The 16,757-nt window shown below is 36.0% G+C and overlaps 3 protein-coding genes across 3 annotated transcripts; 1 reads left to right on the plus strand and 2 right to left on the minus strand.

Moving 5' to 3' along the window:
• Nucleotides 1–162: 162 nt before the first annotated feature.
• On the minus strand, nucleotides 163–12,507 carry LOC114544652 (type I inositol 3,4-bisphosphate 4-phosphatase-like; the record flags this gene model as incomplete). Its single annotated transcript, XM_028563232.1, has 21 exons — nucleotides 12,495–12,507; nucleotides 12,342–12,365; nucleotides 12,179–12,225; nucleotides 12,020–12,067; nucleotides 11,865–11,939; nucleotides 6,183–6,240; nucleotides 5,528–5,630; nucleotides 4,760–4,888; nucleotides 4,284–4,395; nucleotides 4,097–4,143; nucleotides 3,857–3,911; nucleotides 3,552–3,612; nucleotides 3,201–3,333; nucleotides 2,829–2,881; nucleotides 2,608–2,695; nucleotides 2,345–2,472; nucleotides 2,053–2,121; nucleotides 1,490–1,613; nucleotides 831–898; nucleotides 549–595; nucleotides 163–303 (listed from the first exon to the last, which is right to left on the minus strand). Coding segments are annotated over exons 4-21 (1,523 nt in total), but the record flags the coding sequence as incomplete, so codon positions are not given.
• LOC114544651 lies at nucleotides 7,629–8,613 on the plus strand. Its single transcript, XM_028563231.1, has 2 exons — nucleotides 7,629–8,014; nucleotides 8,243–8,613. Exons 1-2 carry the CDS (start codon nucleotides 7,640–7,642, stop codon nucleotides 8,486–8,488), a joined length of 621 nt encoding a protein of 206 aa, XP_028419032.1. The 5' UTR covers nucleotides 7,629–7,639; the 3' UTR covers nucleotides 8,489–8,613.
• Nucleotides 12,508–12,713: 206 nt separating the features above from the next.
• LOC114544650 lies at nucleotides 12,714–16,393 on the minus strand. The gene is made up of 8 exons (XM_028563230.1): nucleotides 16,270–16,393; nucleotides 14,154–14,247; nucleotides 13,843–13,906; nucleotides 13,667–13,714; nucleotides 13,340–13,394; nucleotides 13,116–13,234; nucleotides 12,903–13,019; nucleotides 12,714–12,797 (listed from the first exon to the last, which is right to left on the minus strand). The coding sequence occupies exons 1-8, from the start codon at nucleotides 16,391–16,393 to the stop codon at nucleotides 12,714–12,716; spliced, it is 705 nt and encodes a 234-aa protein (XP_028419031.1).
• Nucleotides 16,394–16,757: the final 364 nt, after the last annotated feature.

Genomic DNA, 16,757 nt, shown 5'->3' on the forward strand with positions numbered 1-16,757 from the left:
TTGAAGATACTACGTATACAAGATAATAAGGTGTTTCAATTTAAAAAACATGCACCCCGCTTTAAACGAGGTTACTGAGTGATACTGTGTAATTATACAAGATCTTTCAATGGTTTTTATCATACATGAATGGGGATGTACGGTATAAATCATTACAGTCACCTTTCAGCTAAAGTCGCATGTTCGTTGATCCCTTGAGTGAAAATAACTGGAGAAACTTGTATTAATTTTCCTTCTTGCAATTCTTTGGGTAAATAACAGAAATATTCTGTTTCGAGGAGTATGGTAACATGAATATTAGCCCTTGAAAAAAGATACACAAATATATGTACTATATATGCAACGGTATCCATGCACCTGTTTTATTAACAGGCAAAAAGAAATCGTCAGGGAGTTTAATAATTAGCATGATACTAAAGGCCCTGTTACACAGTGCAATTTTTCCTGCAACTTGCAATGCAATTCTTCTTTTGAGAGATGTAAATTTGGATACTACCAAACATAGCCTTAAAGCCGTATGATATCGTGCGCTTGCAATTGTATTATACCTTGTTCCAGTGACGTAGGGAATCGTTTCGTTATCAGAGCAAGCGAACTGAAAAAAAAGATGATGAAAAGTTCGCTTAAGGAAATATAAAGAAAGATATAAGAGTTAAAGACTTGGTCAACACATTGCATAATGACGCTGTTTTCTGGACTAGCTTTCTTGTTATCGCCAAAATAAGCCCATGAGGAATCTTCATTCTTTAACCTCACGTTATCCCTTGTCCCTTTACTGCATCCTAATAAAGTGCGCTTGTAAATGATCAGTCACATTTATGGTAAAGAACCTTAAATTTGACACATGAAAGATCGCGTATTGCAATGGACATGTCTTCTAACATTCCCATTTCATCACCTAAAAAATAGAAATATTAAAAACGATTTAGGCGTAAAACAGACCACAACATGCAGACGCTTGCATGGTCGCAATGTTGAAGTGTATGCAAAATACTGAAACCAGGATCGCTAAATAGCAAATACTAGAACAAAAATGCGTTATATAGTCACGGATATTTTGCACCCAGTTTGAAATTTAGCTTTAATCAGCCTTCGCTGAGTTTGTCCAGTGCGAATTTGCATGTGTCAATAACTTGAATTGCTAAAACATGCAGTGTAAATCGCAAGGAACACCCTTCTTATATATCTCCACGCAGAGGTAAAAAAATAGACAGAAAGAGTTCCATGCACCGTAAGTGCAGAAACTTCGTATTAAACAAATATACGTGCTGGTAAAATGTAAGTGTACTTCAGAAACAATTAGATTTTGCGCGGTCAACGCTGATATTATTGAAATTCGATGCCAATGGAAGAATTTTCTTCCCACAGAAATTACGACTACACATGCATGAAGTTACGATTAATTTCGGTTACACTCGTGCATGTACATTCGCAAGAAAAGAAATAAAAAACATAGATATACTTTCCTTTCTTAATTCTAATAACTAACCGTAAGTACTCAGAAGACATTCAAATTCAGCAAGAACACCAATCTCACAAAGTTGTTTCATGAAACTTGCGTCAAATAGTGATGTGTAAATTTTAGCTTCAAATCCACAAATGAGTGCCGTTACCTTAAAACGTTACCATAAAACGGTTTAATTTATATCACCCTTGATCTACTTATATAAAAATAAACTCAACAAGACGCCTGCTCAAAGCGTTCACTCCGCCTGCATGCCAACTGATGAACATAAGTCATCCGTGGACCGTGTAACCCAGGGGCTTCTCGGTCAAAAATGAAGTTGTTTTGGGTTACCTGTAGAAATGCCAACTTCTGTCGCCCAAAACGACGAAAAGGAAAAAAGACCATGGCATTTTAAGACTCCGCTGCGCATACGCAGGCGGAGTAATAACGTAACCTATATATTGCCCACTAGCTGATACAAAATAAAATCAGATCTATACATTGCTTTTCAATTTAGAAATCCCTGACATGACTATTCTTATTACATTAAAGGGGGCCAGTCGAAGATTCTTCGCATGACAGAGTTTATACATTGAATAACTTACTGCCTGTGAAAGACAAATATCGCGACGTTGACGGAGGTCTTGCATAGTCTGGGCATGACGCGATTCTTCCTGAATAAAATAATAAATATTTCCAAAAGTTTATTTAAGAGAAGATGTCGCTATAACCTTTGCCAGGTAATTACATCACTTCATAACACAATATAATATATATGCCACAAAAATATATGGAAATTAGAGACGAAAGATTTTTCTATTATAATGTTAATACGCATTATATCTTATCTCCCTCTGCATGGGGCTTACAGTAACTTGTGTCGATAACTTTACTGACCTGAAGTAGAACGAAAATCATTCCCAAATTTAATTTCTTAATAAGAGCGTCAACAAAATAGTAAACATCATCTACCACGGAATCCAAAGTCTTCTCTCCTATCGTTCGCCAACTTTTCTTTGCTAAGTCTAAGATAAAACGTAGTTTATAGCTACTAGCTTACAAAACAACTCACTCAAAAACGCTTGATCCCAATTGGACAACTCTATTATGACACTTTGAAAGTAAAGGATTAATTTCGTGAGGCTATACGGAAAACCTACCATTCAAAATTAGCGGACTTTCTTTATTCAATTCATTAATCATTTTTAGAATCTGCGCCACTGAACTTTCAATAGAATTACGCAGAACCTATCGAAGAGTAATTTACATGAAAAACGTCCGATTTATTCTCTTCCTATATCCAATCAGTCGGTTTATTTGTGCCAAGCCAAGTTATTCAGTTTATTTGCGGTCAGTCTGCATGTTAGTGAATCAAAAATACCTGGCATTCGGGGTCATCGGCATCCTCCGATTCAGGTTGAAAATCATTTAGGCCTAAAGAATATATGAAAATTTATTACTTAAGTTAGGTACTACATTACCACTGCTTGGTCATTTACTGAATGTGACTTTCTCCCATGCAAGATGATCTCATTTTCAACCCACGCATGCATCTCGTAATCCCGATAACTATTTCTAGTCTATTCCAATTTGCTCCGCATTCGCCAAGTTAAGTTAATCCATGCATATACACACAGTTAGGGACATGTGGGATAAAGGTGATATAAAATATATAGGGTGATAAAAATTATCCCACACATATACCACAAAACGAATTACGAAATCTTATATATAGGAAATACGTTCATTCTACCTTTGTATGTGTATTTCTCACCATATTCTTCACGAGAAGTTGAAGCCGTGGATGGAATTGGACGGGATGTACTCAACGAAACAAGAGAATCGATGATAAACGTCATTTCATAGTATTTTAGAAGATCGTTCACCTACATGAGAAGTTCAATGGGAAATACATGAAAAGCATGCATGGGAAATAAAAAAACAAGGTTAAGACACAAAACCATTATTATCGGATCATTACTCAAGTTTTGTTTTAAAAGGGTCGTGTCTCGAGGCGTCTCGCCGTTGTACAAAAGCAGATCAACTTGCCAGGTTCACAAGAAATAACCGAAGAGGTATATTCTTGGTCTTTGGTATAACTCACCTTTTCGTGCAACTTTGTTGAGAGTTCGATGACCTCCTCCAAGTTGTTATTGGCTAAAGCGCTAAAATGATGACAAGCGTAGGAGAGCTGATTATATATAAATAATTTGTAGATAAAATATGCTCACAATGAACATACAAATGATGTAGTATTTGTTTAAACCGCAAATAGGAAGCCACTTGCATGCGAATAGCGGCCCTGTATGTCATAGTTCCATGCCCGATCCTGCAACGGAGGCGCTGGCGCTATGCGTTACTTGGGCAGATAAAAAACAGCAGTACTTATATCGGAATCATATTTTATACCTTTTAAAATTTTTACATATATCCTTAAATGCATGTTTCAACAGTTCCAGTTCAACTAAAAAAGTGTACAAAGAAATTTATTTGTTATGAGAATGCAGCATATTATTGAAGATACATGAATTAATGGTAATTAATTAATATTGCGATTGCGTCATGTGTTTGGCTTCGATTTTATCCTTTAACCCTTATTATTAAAAATATCAGTAAAAATCAAAACATAAATAACGGACAATCCCTTACTTCTTTTATTCTTAGCTCGGTTTGCTCTGTTGTCACCTCCACTTTGCCTGAACATAAACCAAACAGAGAGATGCAGAGAGTGTTATTACGCCAAAACAAGATGGTAAGCTAGTCAAAAGATCTTCGCGCATGCGTTATACACACACTACACGTTTTACGAATCGGAAGTAAAGCAAGGTGTTTTTACGTACGTAAAATAAGCTTCTTCAGGTTTCCTAGAAGTCTTCTCAACCCTCCTTTACTGTACTTCATTGAATGAGCCGATGGAGCCCCAAACGTAACCACATCATAGCCTTGTTCTAAATAAAGACATTTGGCGAAAAAAAATAAGTGAAACGCTCTTTCGATGATTACATCATTAATACATTTGGTTTTGGGAGTCCTTCTATATTGGATTGAGAGACATAATCACATTCAAACTCATCGAGTCAAAGATCTACATCACGCCGTATCGATTGCATATATATATAAGAGCTTGACTTTCAGTGTCGACCCTTAATCCCTTGTGATTCATGAGAGCGAGGCCCAAATTACGTGATCATCGAAGAAATGCATTAAATGTTGGAATGTTTGTAAAATATTTTAGGTATACAATATTGCTATAACAGTATATTGCTATCAGGCCGGAATACTGAGCACAAATATAGAAGAAAAAATTGATACCATTCGTTCCATCTATGACTTTAAGTCTTTGCAAATGTAAGTTTGTTGTAACAAACGCCAAGGTCTTGTCCGTCTTCAGGCTGCTTGGTTTAAAATTACGCCAAGATGACACCCCTACATCTTGCCTTTCTGAAAAAATCCAATAAATTCAACGCGTCGTAAATTAGGACCAAGAAGAGAATTTTCAACTATCAGGAGTGAATGGGAAGCGAGCGTTACACGCTTTCGTTTGCCCGTCAGTTACGCCTGGATTTTCTCCGCTACTCAGCAAGGAGCTCTCTACAGGTCATGTTCAACATCGCATGGTGAACACGTAATGGATGTGATATTGTGACATTACACTGATGACAGCATGTGGACAGAGTTGCAAAAAAGCTGCGGGTACGCGGGTACCACCCGGAGGAAGGTTTGCTTTGAATGAGGTTTGTGAGGAAGGTTAAAAGTTGAGCACTCTCATTGATCACATGCATGTACCAAAAAAACAAATATTTGTTTATGCTGGTTGCCACTTGACTCACGGCATGACGTAACGTCATTTTGAGCTAGGAAGGTTTTCAAAACTTGAAATCCTACCGGAGGAAGGTTGAACTCTTTTGCAACTCTGCATGTGGAATAGGTAATTGGGGGGTGGTAGCTACATGTGACCAACATTGTATGCATGGTCATTCCTCAACATTTATTAAAATGGCAATATGACAAAAGAATATGAAATTTAAAAGTTGCCATTAAGTATTTCTATTATTACGGCAAGTGATGAAATTTTCCCACCTCTCAAATTATTCAGATGACGAAATGATGCAGTATAATTACTGACTAATTTGAAATGGTTGCCGAGAATTTCCTGACGCACATTGTCCCACTCCGAGTTTAACTATAAATTGAAATTTAAAACATCAAAGTTAAGAGCGAAGATATCCTGATAAATCATAAAAAATGCTTATATTATGGTACTTCAGACTCTACAGTTTCGTGTTTTACTAAAACTACCAGACATTTCGAAAATTTAAATTTTGACTGAAAGGGTTTTAAAAAACACATTTATATATTTTAAAATAGGGAAATTTCATTTTGAACGAACCATGCAATTTGTACCAAATAATCATGAAAACTTTTAATGAGTAATTATGTTAATATTGACAAGAGGCTCAGACAAACGTCACGACAGATACTGGACTTTGCCAAGCAATTATAATATATATAGATCAGACTATCCGCGCATCTTATAAAGAAAACCTGTCGGCTTAGCGTCAGAAATTAGATTTCAAACATAAGACCAGTGAAATGAATATGACAGTTATTTATTACAGTTCACTGCATGAGACACATAAGCATGGGTCAAAATTGAGCCCGCCATGCATGCAATTAATGCAAATAATCACACGGCTAATTGTAGCAAAATACAAGCTGTCGATATGGCACTTACGTCGCCAAGATTATTTAGGTCTAAAATCTTTTGCTTTTCTTCAGTTATGAAAACCTTCCTGTAAGAGGCAATAAGAGATTATGATCGTTGTTCACAATTACACAATTCTTTTCATCATTGCATGATTAACTATAGGCAGTTTCATGCATTAAAAAAGTTAGTCAATTCTATCACATTTCGTCATGAAGTTGCATGCGTGTGTGATAGCCCTATAATGCAACGTAGAATAGATGTGGATATGTATAAGATAGACATGTGGAGTATTATTAGTGGCTAAACCTCCCGATAATTAGTTAAGCTGCTCAGTTCGCGCAATAAGGAAAAATATTTAATTTGTTTTACATTTTACGTATTAAAAATGGTTTATTTATATTGTTATTATATCGGCTCATCAATGAGTATAGTAAATTTAGGTTTTTTTTTGTATAATTATGGTGATTTTGTATTTTGTATATTGATGGCATTCATGGTAATGTTTTTGCGAGACAAAAGAAGATAAAGGTTTCATCATTTGAAATACAAATAACACTCAGTAAGGTTTTACAAGATAGACTCTTGAAGAACACCTGCGATCATATGCCTGGGCTAATCAAGTATAGTCAAGAATGGAAATGGGCTCCATGGAGTTAATAAATTGTATCGTCTATCCATCTATAAAGAAGGCTTAAAAGAGATATTACGTAGCAATAGGCCGGGATAGTTTTAGTTTAACAATATTGCCTTTCAGCCCCTCAGAGCAATGCCGAACACAACAGGATGTCTCTTTCTTTATTTGCAAATTTATAATCCGTGTAAACAATGGTACGTAAACGCAATGAATGCGCTTATTCAAATTAGTATTAATATAATAACAATATTAATACAAACATGCGGGTCGATTATAATATCCACAAAATATCCACATAGGACATTTATTTTAGGCTGTTATTGAACATTTTTCTTGTATGTTCACTGGAGCTGAGTTCCCCATTCTCGTAAAAATTTTGCATATGTTTGACTGATGGTCTTTGTTTGATGTGTGAAAAACAAGACACTCCACTTCGTGAGAAGGCTCCTCAAATACCTTCATATAATGAGGCTTCATTAATCATATACTTAATCCTAAACAATTCATATTGTTTAGAAATTATGACTTTTTCATGAGCAATATCACAAAGCAGTATTACACAATAGTTGAAACCAGCGTACACACTCAGGATTCCGTTCAAATTTTGCTGATGTAACGGCATTTATTCCTACATACGTCATCAGTCGCGCAGGCATCCAAATGTCGCAGAAATAGGGGACAACAGGAAAGATGAAACGGAAATATTATTTGTAATTAAAATGAAGTGAACTCATTCATCCATGCAAATCACTGAGTGATATTGGCATGTACAAAAGGTCCATATATACCTCGTGTATATAAGAACAGAAAAAGGTGCAGGGGTTCAGTTGACCAGATCTAGAGTTGGACAATGGCAGCCTTTCGCTCCAAAACTCTTCTGTTCGCTTTGCTGACAGTTGTTCTATTGGTTTGCACCCGTGGTGAGAGTTATGACTTCAAAGACGAAGCAGAAGGTTTACCATCGGAAAACGAATGGTCGAATATTGACGAAGAGTACCAAGAAGATCATATACGAGTGACACCAAGTTTGATTCAACCATCACGGACAGCAGCAGGCGTTCAGCAAACTCCAACACCACGAGCAACGCCTACTTTGGGCTTTAGCACAACACGAAGGCTCAGGTTTCGAAGGTTCAGATCAAGACGAGCAACGTCAAGAAGAATAACAAGAATAACAAGACCACCAAGACCCACAAGAAGGCCAAGACCTACTTTCCGGCCGAGTGTGAGTTATGCGATGTTATTATAAGCCATGCAGTTAGACTGTTAGAGTTAAATCTCTCGTAAACATTATTTGTGCATGCTTTCAACGATAGCCTTATTTATCGCCTATAATGGCGAATAACCCTAAGTATCTCTATATTTTCATATTAAATACTATATGCAATCATTGCAATGCATGCGTGTCTTTAATAAACAAAAAATAACCCAAAAATATTTAATCTTCTTTCAGGTTTGTCCATTTGACTGTGGTCTAACGTGCGTGGTTCCTAGGCGAACGATCTTCCAGCAAAGTTATGTTTGTGTTTTACCAATCTATACTGGTTGTCAACGGTGCTGCGCAACATATGCTTCATGTCGTAGATCAAATATTCCTCAATGGATATGTTACCAACGGGCATTGGATTGTGTTTGTGGTTACAGATCACGTTATAGAAATATAGATGCTATGGGCGTAGATGTATCGGGAAATTATTAGGCTAAATATCTTTTGAACTGCGTGCATACATAACTAATATTCATGCATTTATATAGTCACTGGGAACTTCTAGAATTCTTTTTGCAATAAATGATAAAGTGTTAAAATAATAAACATGCAGAAAAACAAAAGTGTTTTTGTCTTGGTAATTATTCATTTAGAACAATTTGGGATACCTTAGACTTAGCTAGTCCGAACTTATACGAACACATCCAGGCCGAATAGTGAAAAGTTTCAATACGACACAAGGGAGCAGGCCAAGCAAAGTTTATGCACTCCTCTAAATAATATCCGCCAAATTTGCAAGGCAATTACTAATATCCATGTCTCACTATTGTTGTTTTTGTTAAAGACTCGTTCACAATTGCTGCCATCATCGATTATCTTCCTGATAGATGCTAAAGAATAGAGTCATGAATGTCCAAATAAAGTAACCTATTTCTTAGACCACAGTTAATAAAATATACATGGTTGAAGACTAAATTAAAGTATAATACAACTCATTTCTCACAACAACTTCGTTCCTTTCTCGTCACGTGTCTATATTGTATTTGAGCCAAATTTACCAATGGCATTTGTCTTGCTAAGCTCCTCAACCTTGACTTGAAAATATTTTAATTATAAGATTGCTATTGGTTTATCTGTCCAAAATACAATAGACACGTGATGAGAAAGGTACATTTTTTTGCATAAATCTACCTCAACATAGTTAATGAGTTGTATTGCAGTTTTATGTCGTCTCCTCATTCTTAACTATTTCCTAGTTTGCCTCCGTAAAAGCCCCTGAATACTGCTACAATGCCATATAATGTCATGCATAATTAAAATTTCAAACAAAACCGCCATTACCCTGCAAAGTCGACTGCAATGAAATCAGAGAGACACGTCGTAAGGCATATAGCTATAGGAGCCCTGCTGCATGCATATATTCCGTGGTTTTGAGCAGGTAGAGATTCATGATATTTTGTATCAAACAACAAGAAAGCATGAAAAACACGATCACTAAATTAACGAATAAATTTCGTGGTTTAGGCCAGGCCATATGTTAATATTACTATTGCCACAAGTATATCTAATTAACAATTAGATTACGAGCTCGAGATTTCGGGCTTCGCCCTCATCAACTATCACCTCATAGAAATTGAGAGCAAGTAATCTAATTGTTTTAGTAGAATCAGTTCATCCTCAATCAAGTTCATCCTCAGAAACCTCAGAAAACCGCGAGCCGGAGGCCATTTTTCTAAAAAATACGCCAGAAATGCGACTGTTTGCGTACTCGCTATCTATCAACAATTAGATAGCGAGTAGAGTAGCCAATCAAATTTCAGCATTTGCAATAGTATGCTAGTATGATTCTACTAATACAGATTATACAGTTATAATAATAATGACTGCATGCAATGGAAACAACGATAATCACAATGGTAATAATGACTTTTAGTTATTTGCGTTCTTGAAAGGTATTATTTCATCATCTTCGGACGTCTAAGACGTTCAAGGTCACATTTACAGACAGTGATATAGATATAGTATAGAGAAAGGTCTTTATGATGCAGCAGACATCCCCTACTCTATAAGAAAACTTGAAAATAAGGAGCGGATGCTTACGGCAGCTAATAAAAAAACGTTTTGACGCACACGAAATGACATTTTTATATTGCCCTTTGCTGATTATGATTGTTCTCTTCCTGACAACCACGAAAGCCAATGCTTAAAATATAGTGACATTCATGCATGCAAAACATCAAAATCGCAATCTGAAGATATATTGAATTTTGTAAACGAAAGTGCGCAACCAGTAGTCAGGGATGAATATATGTGTGACACTGTGTCTCACTTGCATACACTTCAGTAATGGTTTGTTTCAATAAAGATATTCATTATATTACTTGGATCTATGAAATGCTTAATTCCAAATTTTGCAAAAAGCAAAAAAGATGCTTTTTAAAACGACCTAGCAATTGAAAAAGCTTCTTTATACGCTGTTTCATTCCAGTGAAGATTAAGACTTTGTTGAGTTTTTTCGAGAAGTTGCATGGCATGCATCCTGCCAACAGACACTCTTTAAATAAGTTTGAAAGTCTGGCACATGAAATGAAAAAGGAAGACGGTAACCTAAAGCATCTTTGTAATGAAATAGGTATCATGGGCGTTGACAATCATGGCCCGAAGGGCGAAATCTCATATAAAAGTTGAAATAGTGCATGTATAGTTGTAATACCAGCTGCTCGGCAGGGGATTAAGGCAATGGCATTATACCACAAGATTCACTCGAAAAGTATTCTGTTCGCGTTATTGCTAATTTTCTTGCTGCCATGTACATATGGTGAGAATTATGATGTTTTCGAAGACGAAGCTGAAATAGCATCAGATAACAAACTAATCGATATATCATCAGAAAACGAAGGTGACGAGCCATCAGAAAACAAATTTTTAAGAATAGGAGATGTGTACCGAGCAGATTTTGGACCATGGCGAGTGACACCAACACCCAGAATTGATGTTAGCCTCATTTCAAAATCAACAGCTGCTAGAGCACAGATTTCTTCAACGAAACAAGGCGAATAAAGGCAACACCATCAGCGGTCTTCCTGACCGTTCAACAAACACCAACAGAAAAACACCAACACCACCACGACAAACAACGCGTTTTGTCTTCCGTACAACCCGACGTATCAGGCAATATCGCACTACCAGGCGACCATTGAGTTTTACATCAAGACGACCTCGAAGCACGTCCAGACCACAAAATGTAAGACAATAAAAATGATACTATTATATTGTGGTAATAAATTTTTCGTGCAACGATGGCGTTTTCCCAATTCACATATATGTATACACTCCTTGAAATACTAAAAAATCATTCTCATGCGTCCATGACTGCAATGAAGAAGTGCACTGTTTTTGAATCCATTTTAAAATCATTATAAATATTTTTTAGTTACAGATCAATCAGCTGATTTTGTCGTGGAAACAGTCCCGCTGAATAACCCTAATATACGACTCAAGAACTTGCTATATGACTCATTAACTTGTAGAAACATCCGTGCATGCATGCATGGTTTAAACATATTATCAATAAAAATATGCGCATGCATGCCTCATCAATAGAAATAAAATACGAATACGTATATTTTTTCTTACTGTTTCTACCTATACTTTCTTTTTCTCGTATCAATTTCTGAAGTTTGATCTCGACGCATATTATATGATTCAGATTATAAATTTGAAATTATATCGCGGTATTTAAGCATTTGCAAAAAGGTAAACATTTTAACGTATTATATAGTCGGTAAACTATAGGTAACGACATTTTAGTTCGAGACGAAAACTAATCATTTTACTAAATGAAATATCATATTTACTCATGACTTACAGTAATTGTTGAGGAATTCTGAACGTCAGAAAGCTTTCGCCCATCATATCCACAAACTTCACCTCTGTACCCAAGCTAAAAAGTATCGAATTGACTTTTCAACCCATTATGATGACGCGATCTTTCGTTGCAGTAAAACCACATGCAATACTTACATTGTAGGAAATCTAAATGATCTTTGTAACATATTGTCGAATTTCGGTCTATATAGAAGATGAAAAAAACACCAATAATAACCGGGCGTCACTCTCCTTGATCTATCTTCCTAAGGCACCCTATAACACAACTGCTTCAAACGATTATCGTTTACGCACTTGTTTATTGAGCCACATCTTGGTCTGAACGTTCCATCAGTGTCCGCCTGAAAATAGGTGAAAAATCTTATTTCAAAGATTAAAAAAATACAATCATTAATACTTGACCAATCTTTCAAGGATGCATAATACAATCTATATTACAATAACCTTATATACCTACCAAAGTATCTTGAACAGTTTCAACCTAAAATACATGCATTATAGTATGACATTTTGTTGTGTTAGTTAGAAAGATTTCTCAGTTAAAAGAAAGAAAGATCTTTGATCTTTTGATCTTTGATCTTTAGATCTATTTTGATAAAAATTATTTTACCTTCCAGCCTAAATGTTATTGTCCCTGAGGCCGTTGGAGAGTCCAAGCCACTAAAACAGACAACATTTCGAAATTGTCATGACATTTTGAAACTGTTGACCGCGGAAACATGTAAAGGGTCCGAAAAAAGAAACATGCATGTTATAAAGGGTACACTAGTATTTGTTTATATATCATCCAATATTTATTCTCTGCTTCTCGGAAAGCATAATGATGAACTCACGTAAGAGAAAGTTGAATTTTCTGATTCGTGGAATCCAATATATCCTTGATTGTACAAACTGCCTGACCCAAATGAGTCATCTAAAAAATTCATCTCACTTGAAGAAGAACCCTGACGTTTTGTGCAATAAGACGATTTGTTTGAAGTTAAAAAATTACATACACTATATTTAGTGAACTACTTGCCTCTTCTTTATCTCGGTCGCGAACATCAAAGACAGCAAGTTTTAGTCTTGTTACCTCACTGTAATTTCCACCAGAAGGTATGCTTATAGTCGTCAAGAAATATGGGTGACGTTTTTGCTAAAACACAAGAAAATCCAACATGCACACGGAAAATTGGACAAAAACAGTATTGGATAAAAATCGCCTCAACAGGTCCTGATCATGCTGTAATACCTCTATTATTTCAGTCTGTGCAAGTCTGGACCAAGTTGCTCCAGGAGGGGTCATAGTACTAACAACTATAACTGCATTTGGATATTTATTCTCCACAGTTGGTTTTAGATCATTGCAAGCTGTGTAATAAATTGACAATATTTAGCTTTACTTAACATATTGTTCAGAATGAGTTTTTCAAAATTCTATACATGCTCGAAAGTTATAATTTACATGAACATTACCCATGCTTATTTCCAGCAACGGAGGTTTGTGAAGCGGTTTTGGTGGTTTTGGAGGCTAAAATTGCACGAAAAAATGTGATAAATTCCGCCGCAAACACGTGAGAGCAACTTCCTGAAGCAACCACTCCGTGAGGCTGCCACTATATGTGCACTATATGTTTTCTCATCGACGCAAAGTTTCCGCCAACTAGAGCTGGCGCGGGCGTATCAATCGATAATGCCGACCAGGTTGTTCACTTGTTGAAGCATTAAGAGGCCGGTGGTTAACCTGGTACCTCAGAGTATAAAGATGGGCACAGGTATATACTTACGTAAACAAATGCTTACCTCGCTGTCGTTATCATCACGAAATGGATGGTTATGCGGTAACGGGTGCTAAAATTAACAAGGGCAGTTTGCAATCCAACGGATATATGCATAATAACTAGCTGTGGATAGACTTGACTTCCCATCCCACAGTTCATGCCCATGCCCAACACGATATTGTTTATAATATTGTTTACCTCACCAGTCATCTCGGTAATCTGTTCACATAGTTTTTGTAATTTTTCTTTAAGCTTTTCGTAGCTGCAAGAATCAATCATCATTATATATACTGCATAGTCATGTAAGCTACGGTTCAATGAAAACTTAAAGGCTCGTTTACACTTGCGATTTTTGCTGCGATTTTGTGTGATTTTCTTCTTTTGATAGATGTGAACGAGTAATTAGTTACGAATGTTCTGGTGTATAAAAGCTCTTATTTGAACATCAGTAACTTATCACTCGTTTACATCCATCAAAAGACAAAATCGCATATAGCCTTAACACTAACCTTGCATTTTTTATATGTTTATTCCAGTCGTTATACTCAGCTTCGGAATTCGCCGCAAAATGGTAATGCTGTCCTTCGTCTTGTCTGTCGAACACTAGAAAATAGTAAGCCTCCAAAAATAAGAGCCGCCGTTCTTATAATTAAAATTAATTATTAGTGATGTGAGCAACGTGATGTGACTGATGCAGTTCACCTCCAGGCCCTTCTTAAGACAACTATAGCTATTACTAGAATCCCCCAGAGTTCGTCTTGCCAAAGTTGGTCATGATAAGTGTCAGTAATTGACATTTTTAATATTCGATGATGAATTTTATCCACCTTTAACAGTATCAACACTATACCGAATTAAGTATACCATGCATTTACACTTCATATAAACAGAATGCTGGAGGTAGTAAAAGTTCGTGGATATAAAGAGCTATACATAATTTTTATTTCGAAGCCCCGCCCAAAAATGCTCATGAAAATATCGTGATGAGGGAATTAAACTAATCAAAAGTTAACTCGTTTGTTGAACGTGACACGGTGCGACTTATTAATTACTGAATGAGGTCAAACATGATATGAAAAATAATCAATTTCAACGTTTAGTCTATAATTATTTGACGAACAGATCGTTAGTTTAATGAGGCTATGTGTTCGTTGTTGCATTGTGCATGTGCATGACGACATTTGGCGACGACCTCAATCACATGGTAGTGAAACGTAGCGCAAAACGTTTGTTTCCTGGGCACTTAGTTCGAACTGATAGGATAGAACTGATGATAGATAAAAAATAGCCTTTGCATCGTCGTTTGGAGTTAAAAAAATATCGTATTTTGCATATCTGTTTATCTTTTCCTTCTCCTGAAAGCCTGGTCTGTCATGACGGCAGGCCGGCATTACGATGAAAACAGAATATCACATTTTCACAAATTTTACTGATAAGAATGTGAACACATGGCGCGACATGATGGCGGCTACCTCAAGTCACGTGGACGAGTTTGTAATCTCAAAAGTACACATTTTTTTTGAAATGCAAATTTGGGACTTGAGGAAAAACTAGTAATATCTTTTGATTAATTATATTAGACCCATCAATATACAGCCAATCTTTAAAACGTAAAAGCTTGATGTTATGGGAATACGTGAAATCCATATTATAGAAGTAGTGATGTTTCAAAGACAGCCGGAGAGACATGTATAGATGGCATTTCCATATCAATATTGTCATATTTGCCAAGAGTCATTACGTCTTTATCTCATTTTTCTATTTAACCATCTGGCACTTAGTCTTAGATGATAGGCCAAATAAAACAAAAATTATTCCAGGCTATCAAAAGTCAGTTTAAGCAATTATAGAGCTCTTGAAATGAAGAAACATGACGCGAAACGAAACGTCTACAACACCAACTGCAGAATTTGAAAAATATTTGGAATATTGCGTTTGGGAGAATTTAAAGTTGTTACTTGTCACTGGCTTTCATTGCCGGCCATGCTATATCAACCATGTCGTCTGTTTAACTTACAATTTCATACAAACGCTCTTGATAATAGTTCTCAACTATCTAGCTATCCATGCGTTTTGGAAATCGCCGCAGTTAAAACGGAAAACTTCGTTTTTCGTTGTAATGGTTTTATCTTCAAACGACTTAGCAGCTGGACTCATTGCAGAACCGCTGTTTTTGCTACATCTGAGCAGGGAAATACGTGGAAATGAAAGATGTTTTAATGTCATGATGAGCAACCTAGCAATTGAAATACTTGTGTCTGCATCAGTTGTCACATTTTTGGCTCTAAATTTTGAAATATATTTGTCAGTCATACATCCAGTTTTTCATAGGGAAAAAGTAACGAATAGACGTATTTTCAAAATCGTTTTAATCCTTTGGTTTGTCCATTCGTTACGAGCCTACTTTTTTATATATTTCATCGATCAAGGAACAGTGAAAGTAATACAAACCGTATTTATAACACTAACTATGCTAGCAATGGTTTTTATGCATACAAGAATTTTTTTGGCAGTATATAACAGACGTAGGATTGACGTTATCACTGGTCGTGCAAACATTAAACGTCGAAAGGCTTTTCTGCAAGGAATACGCGATGCTAAACATGCTTTTTTGTTTTTTTGTACATTCAGTTGCTATCTGCCTTTCTGCCATTGAGGTTAGCTTGACGCCAAAAGCAACGTTTAAAGCAATCATTTTAAGTTCTTGGAGTACGACACTCATTTTCTCACTATCAGTTCTTAATTCCATCTTGTTCTATTGGCGCAAAGTTATTGCGGAAAGAAGCATTACGTTGTCTTCGAATAAAATTTTCACACTGATATTTAAAATACAAAGTAGTATACTCATGTAAGATATTTTGAACGTAGCATTTTAACCTATTCATATTTTCAATGTAATAATATTATGTAATGATATTTGAAATATTGGTGACAACGCGGGTCACATCAGCAAGACGAGTCTGAGGTCATTAATTAACCACCAATAATATGCAAATATTCATTCTCTTCTTTCAAAATATATTTACGAGAATATAAGAGTTCTGTATAACTATCATTAATTTTGCAGAAAGGCTGTTTGCATAATCAGATCGCAAGTTGTGCAGTTTGATTTT

Source organism: Dendronephthya gigantea, unplaced genomic scaffold (genome assembly GCF_004324835.1).
Source record: "Dendronephthya gigantea isolate DGI-Jeju-01 unplaced genomic scaffold, DenGig_1.0 000893F, whole genome shotgun sequence".
Classification (NCBI taxonomy): Eukaryota; Metazoa; Cnidaria; class Anthozoa; order Malacalcyonacea; family Nephtheidae; genus Dendronephthya; species Dendronephthya gigantea.

Coding starts and splice junctions, on each gene's coding strand:
- LOC114544650 (XM_028563230.1), bottom strand. CDS start 16,393: ATGGAATTAAGAACTGATAGTGAGAAAATGAGTGTCGTACTCCAAGAA. Junction 13,715..13,842: donor TTACCGAGATGACTGGTGAG/GTAAACAATATT, acceptor TGTTAATTTTAG/CACCCGTTACCGCATAACCA. Junction 12,798..12,902: donor GCGACCGAGATAAAGAAGAG/GCAAGTAGTTCA, acceptor TGAATTTTTTAG/ATGACTCATTTGGGTCAGGC.
- LOC114544651 (XM_028563231.1), top strand. CDS start 7,640: ATGGCAGCCTTTCGCTCCAAAACTCTTCTGTTCGCTTTGCTGACAGTT. Junction 8,015..8,242: donor GACCTACTTTCCGGCCGAGT/GTGAGTTATGCG, acceptor ATCTTCTTTCAG/GTTTGTCCATTTGACTGTGG.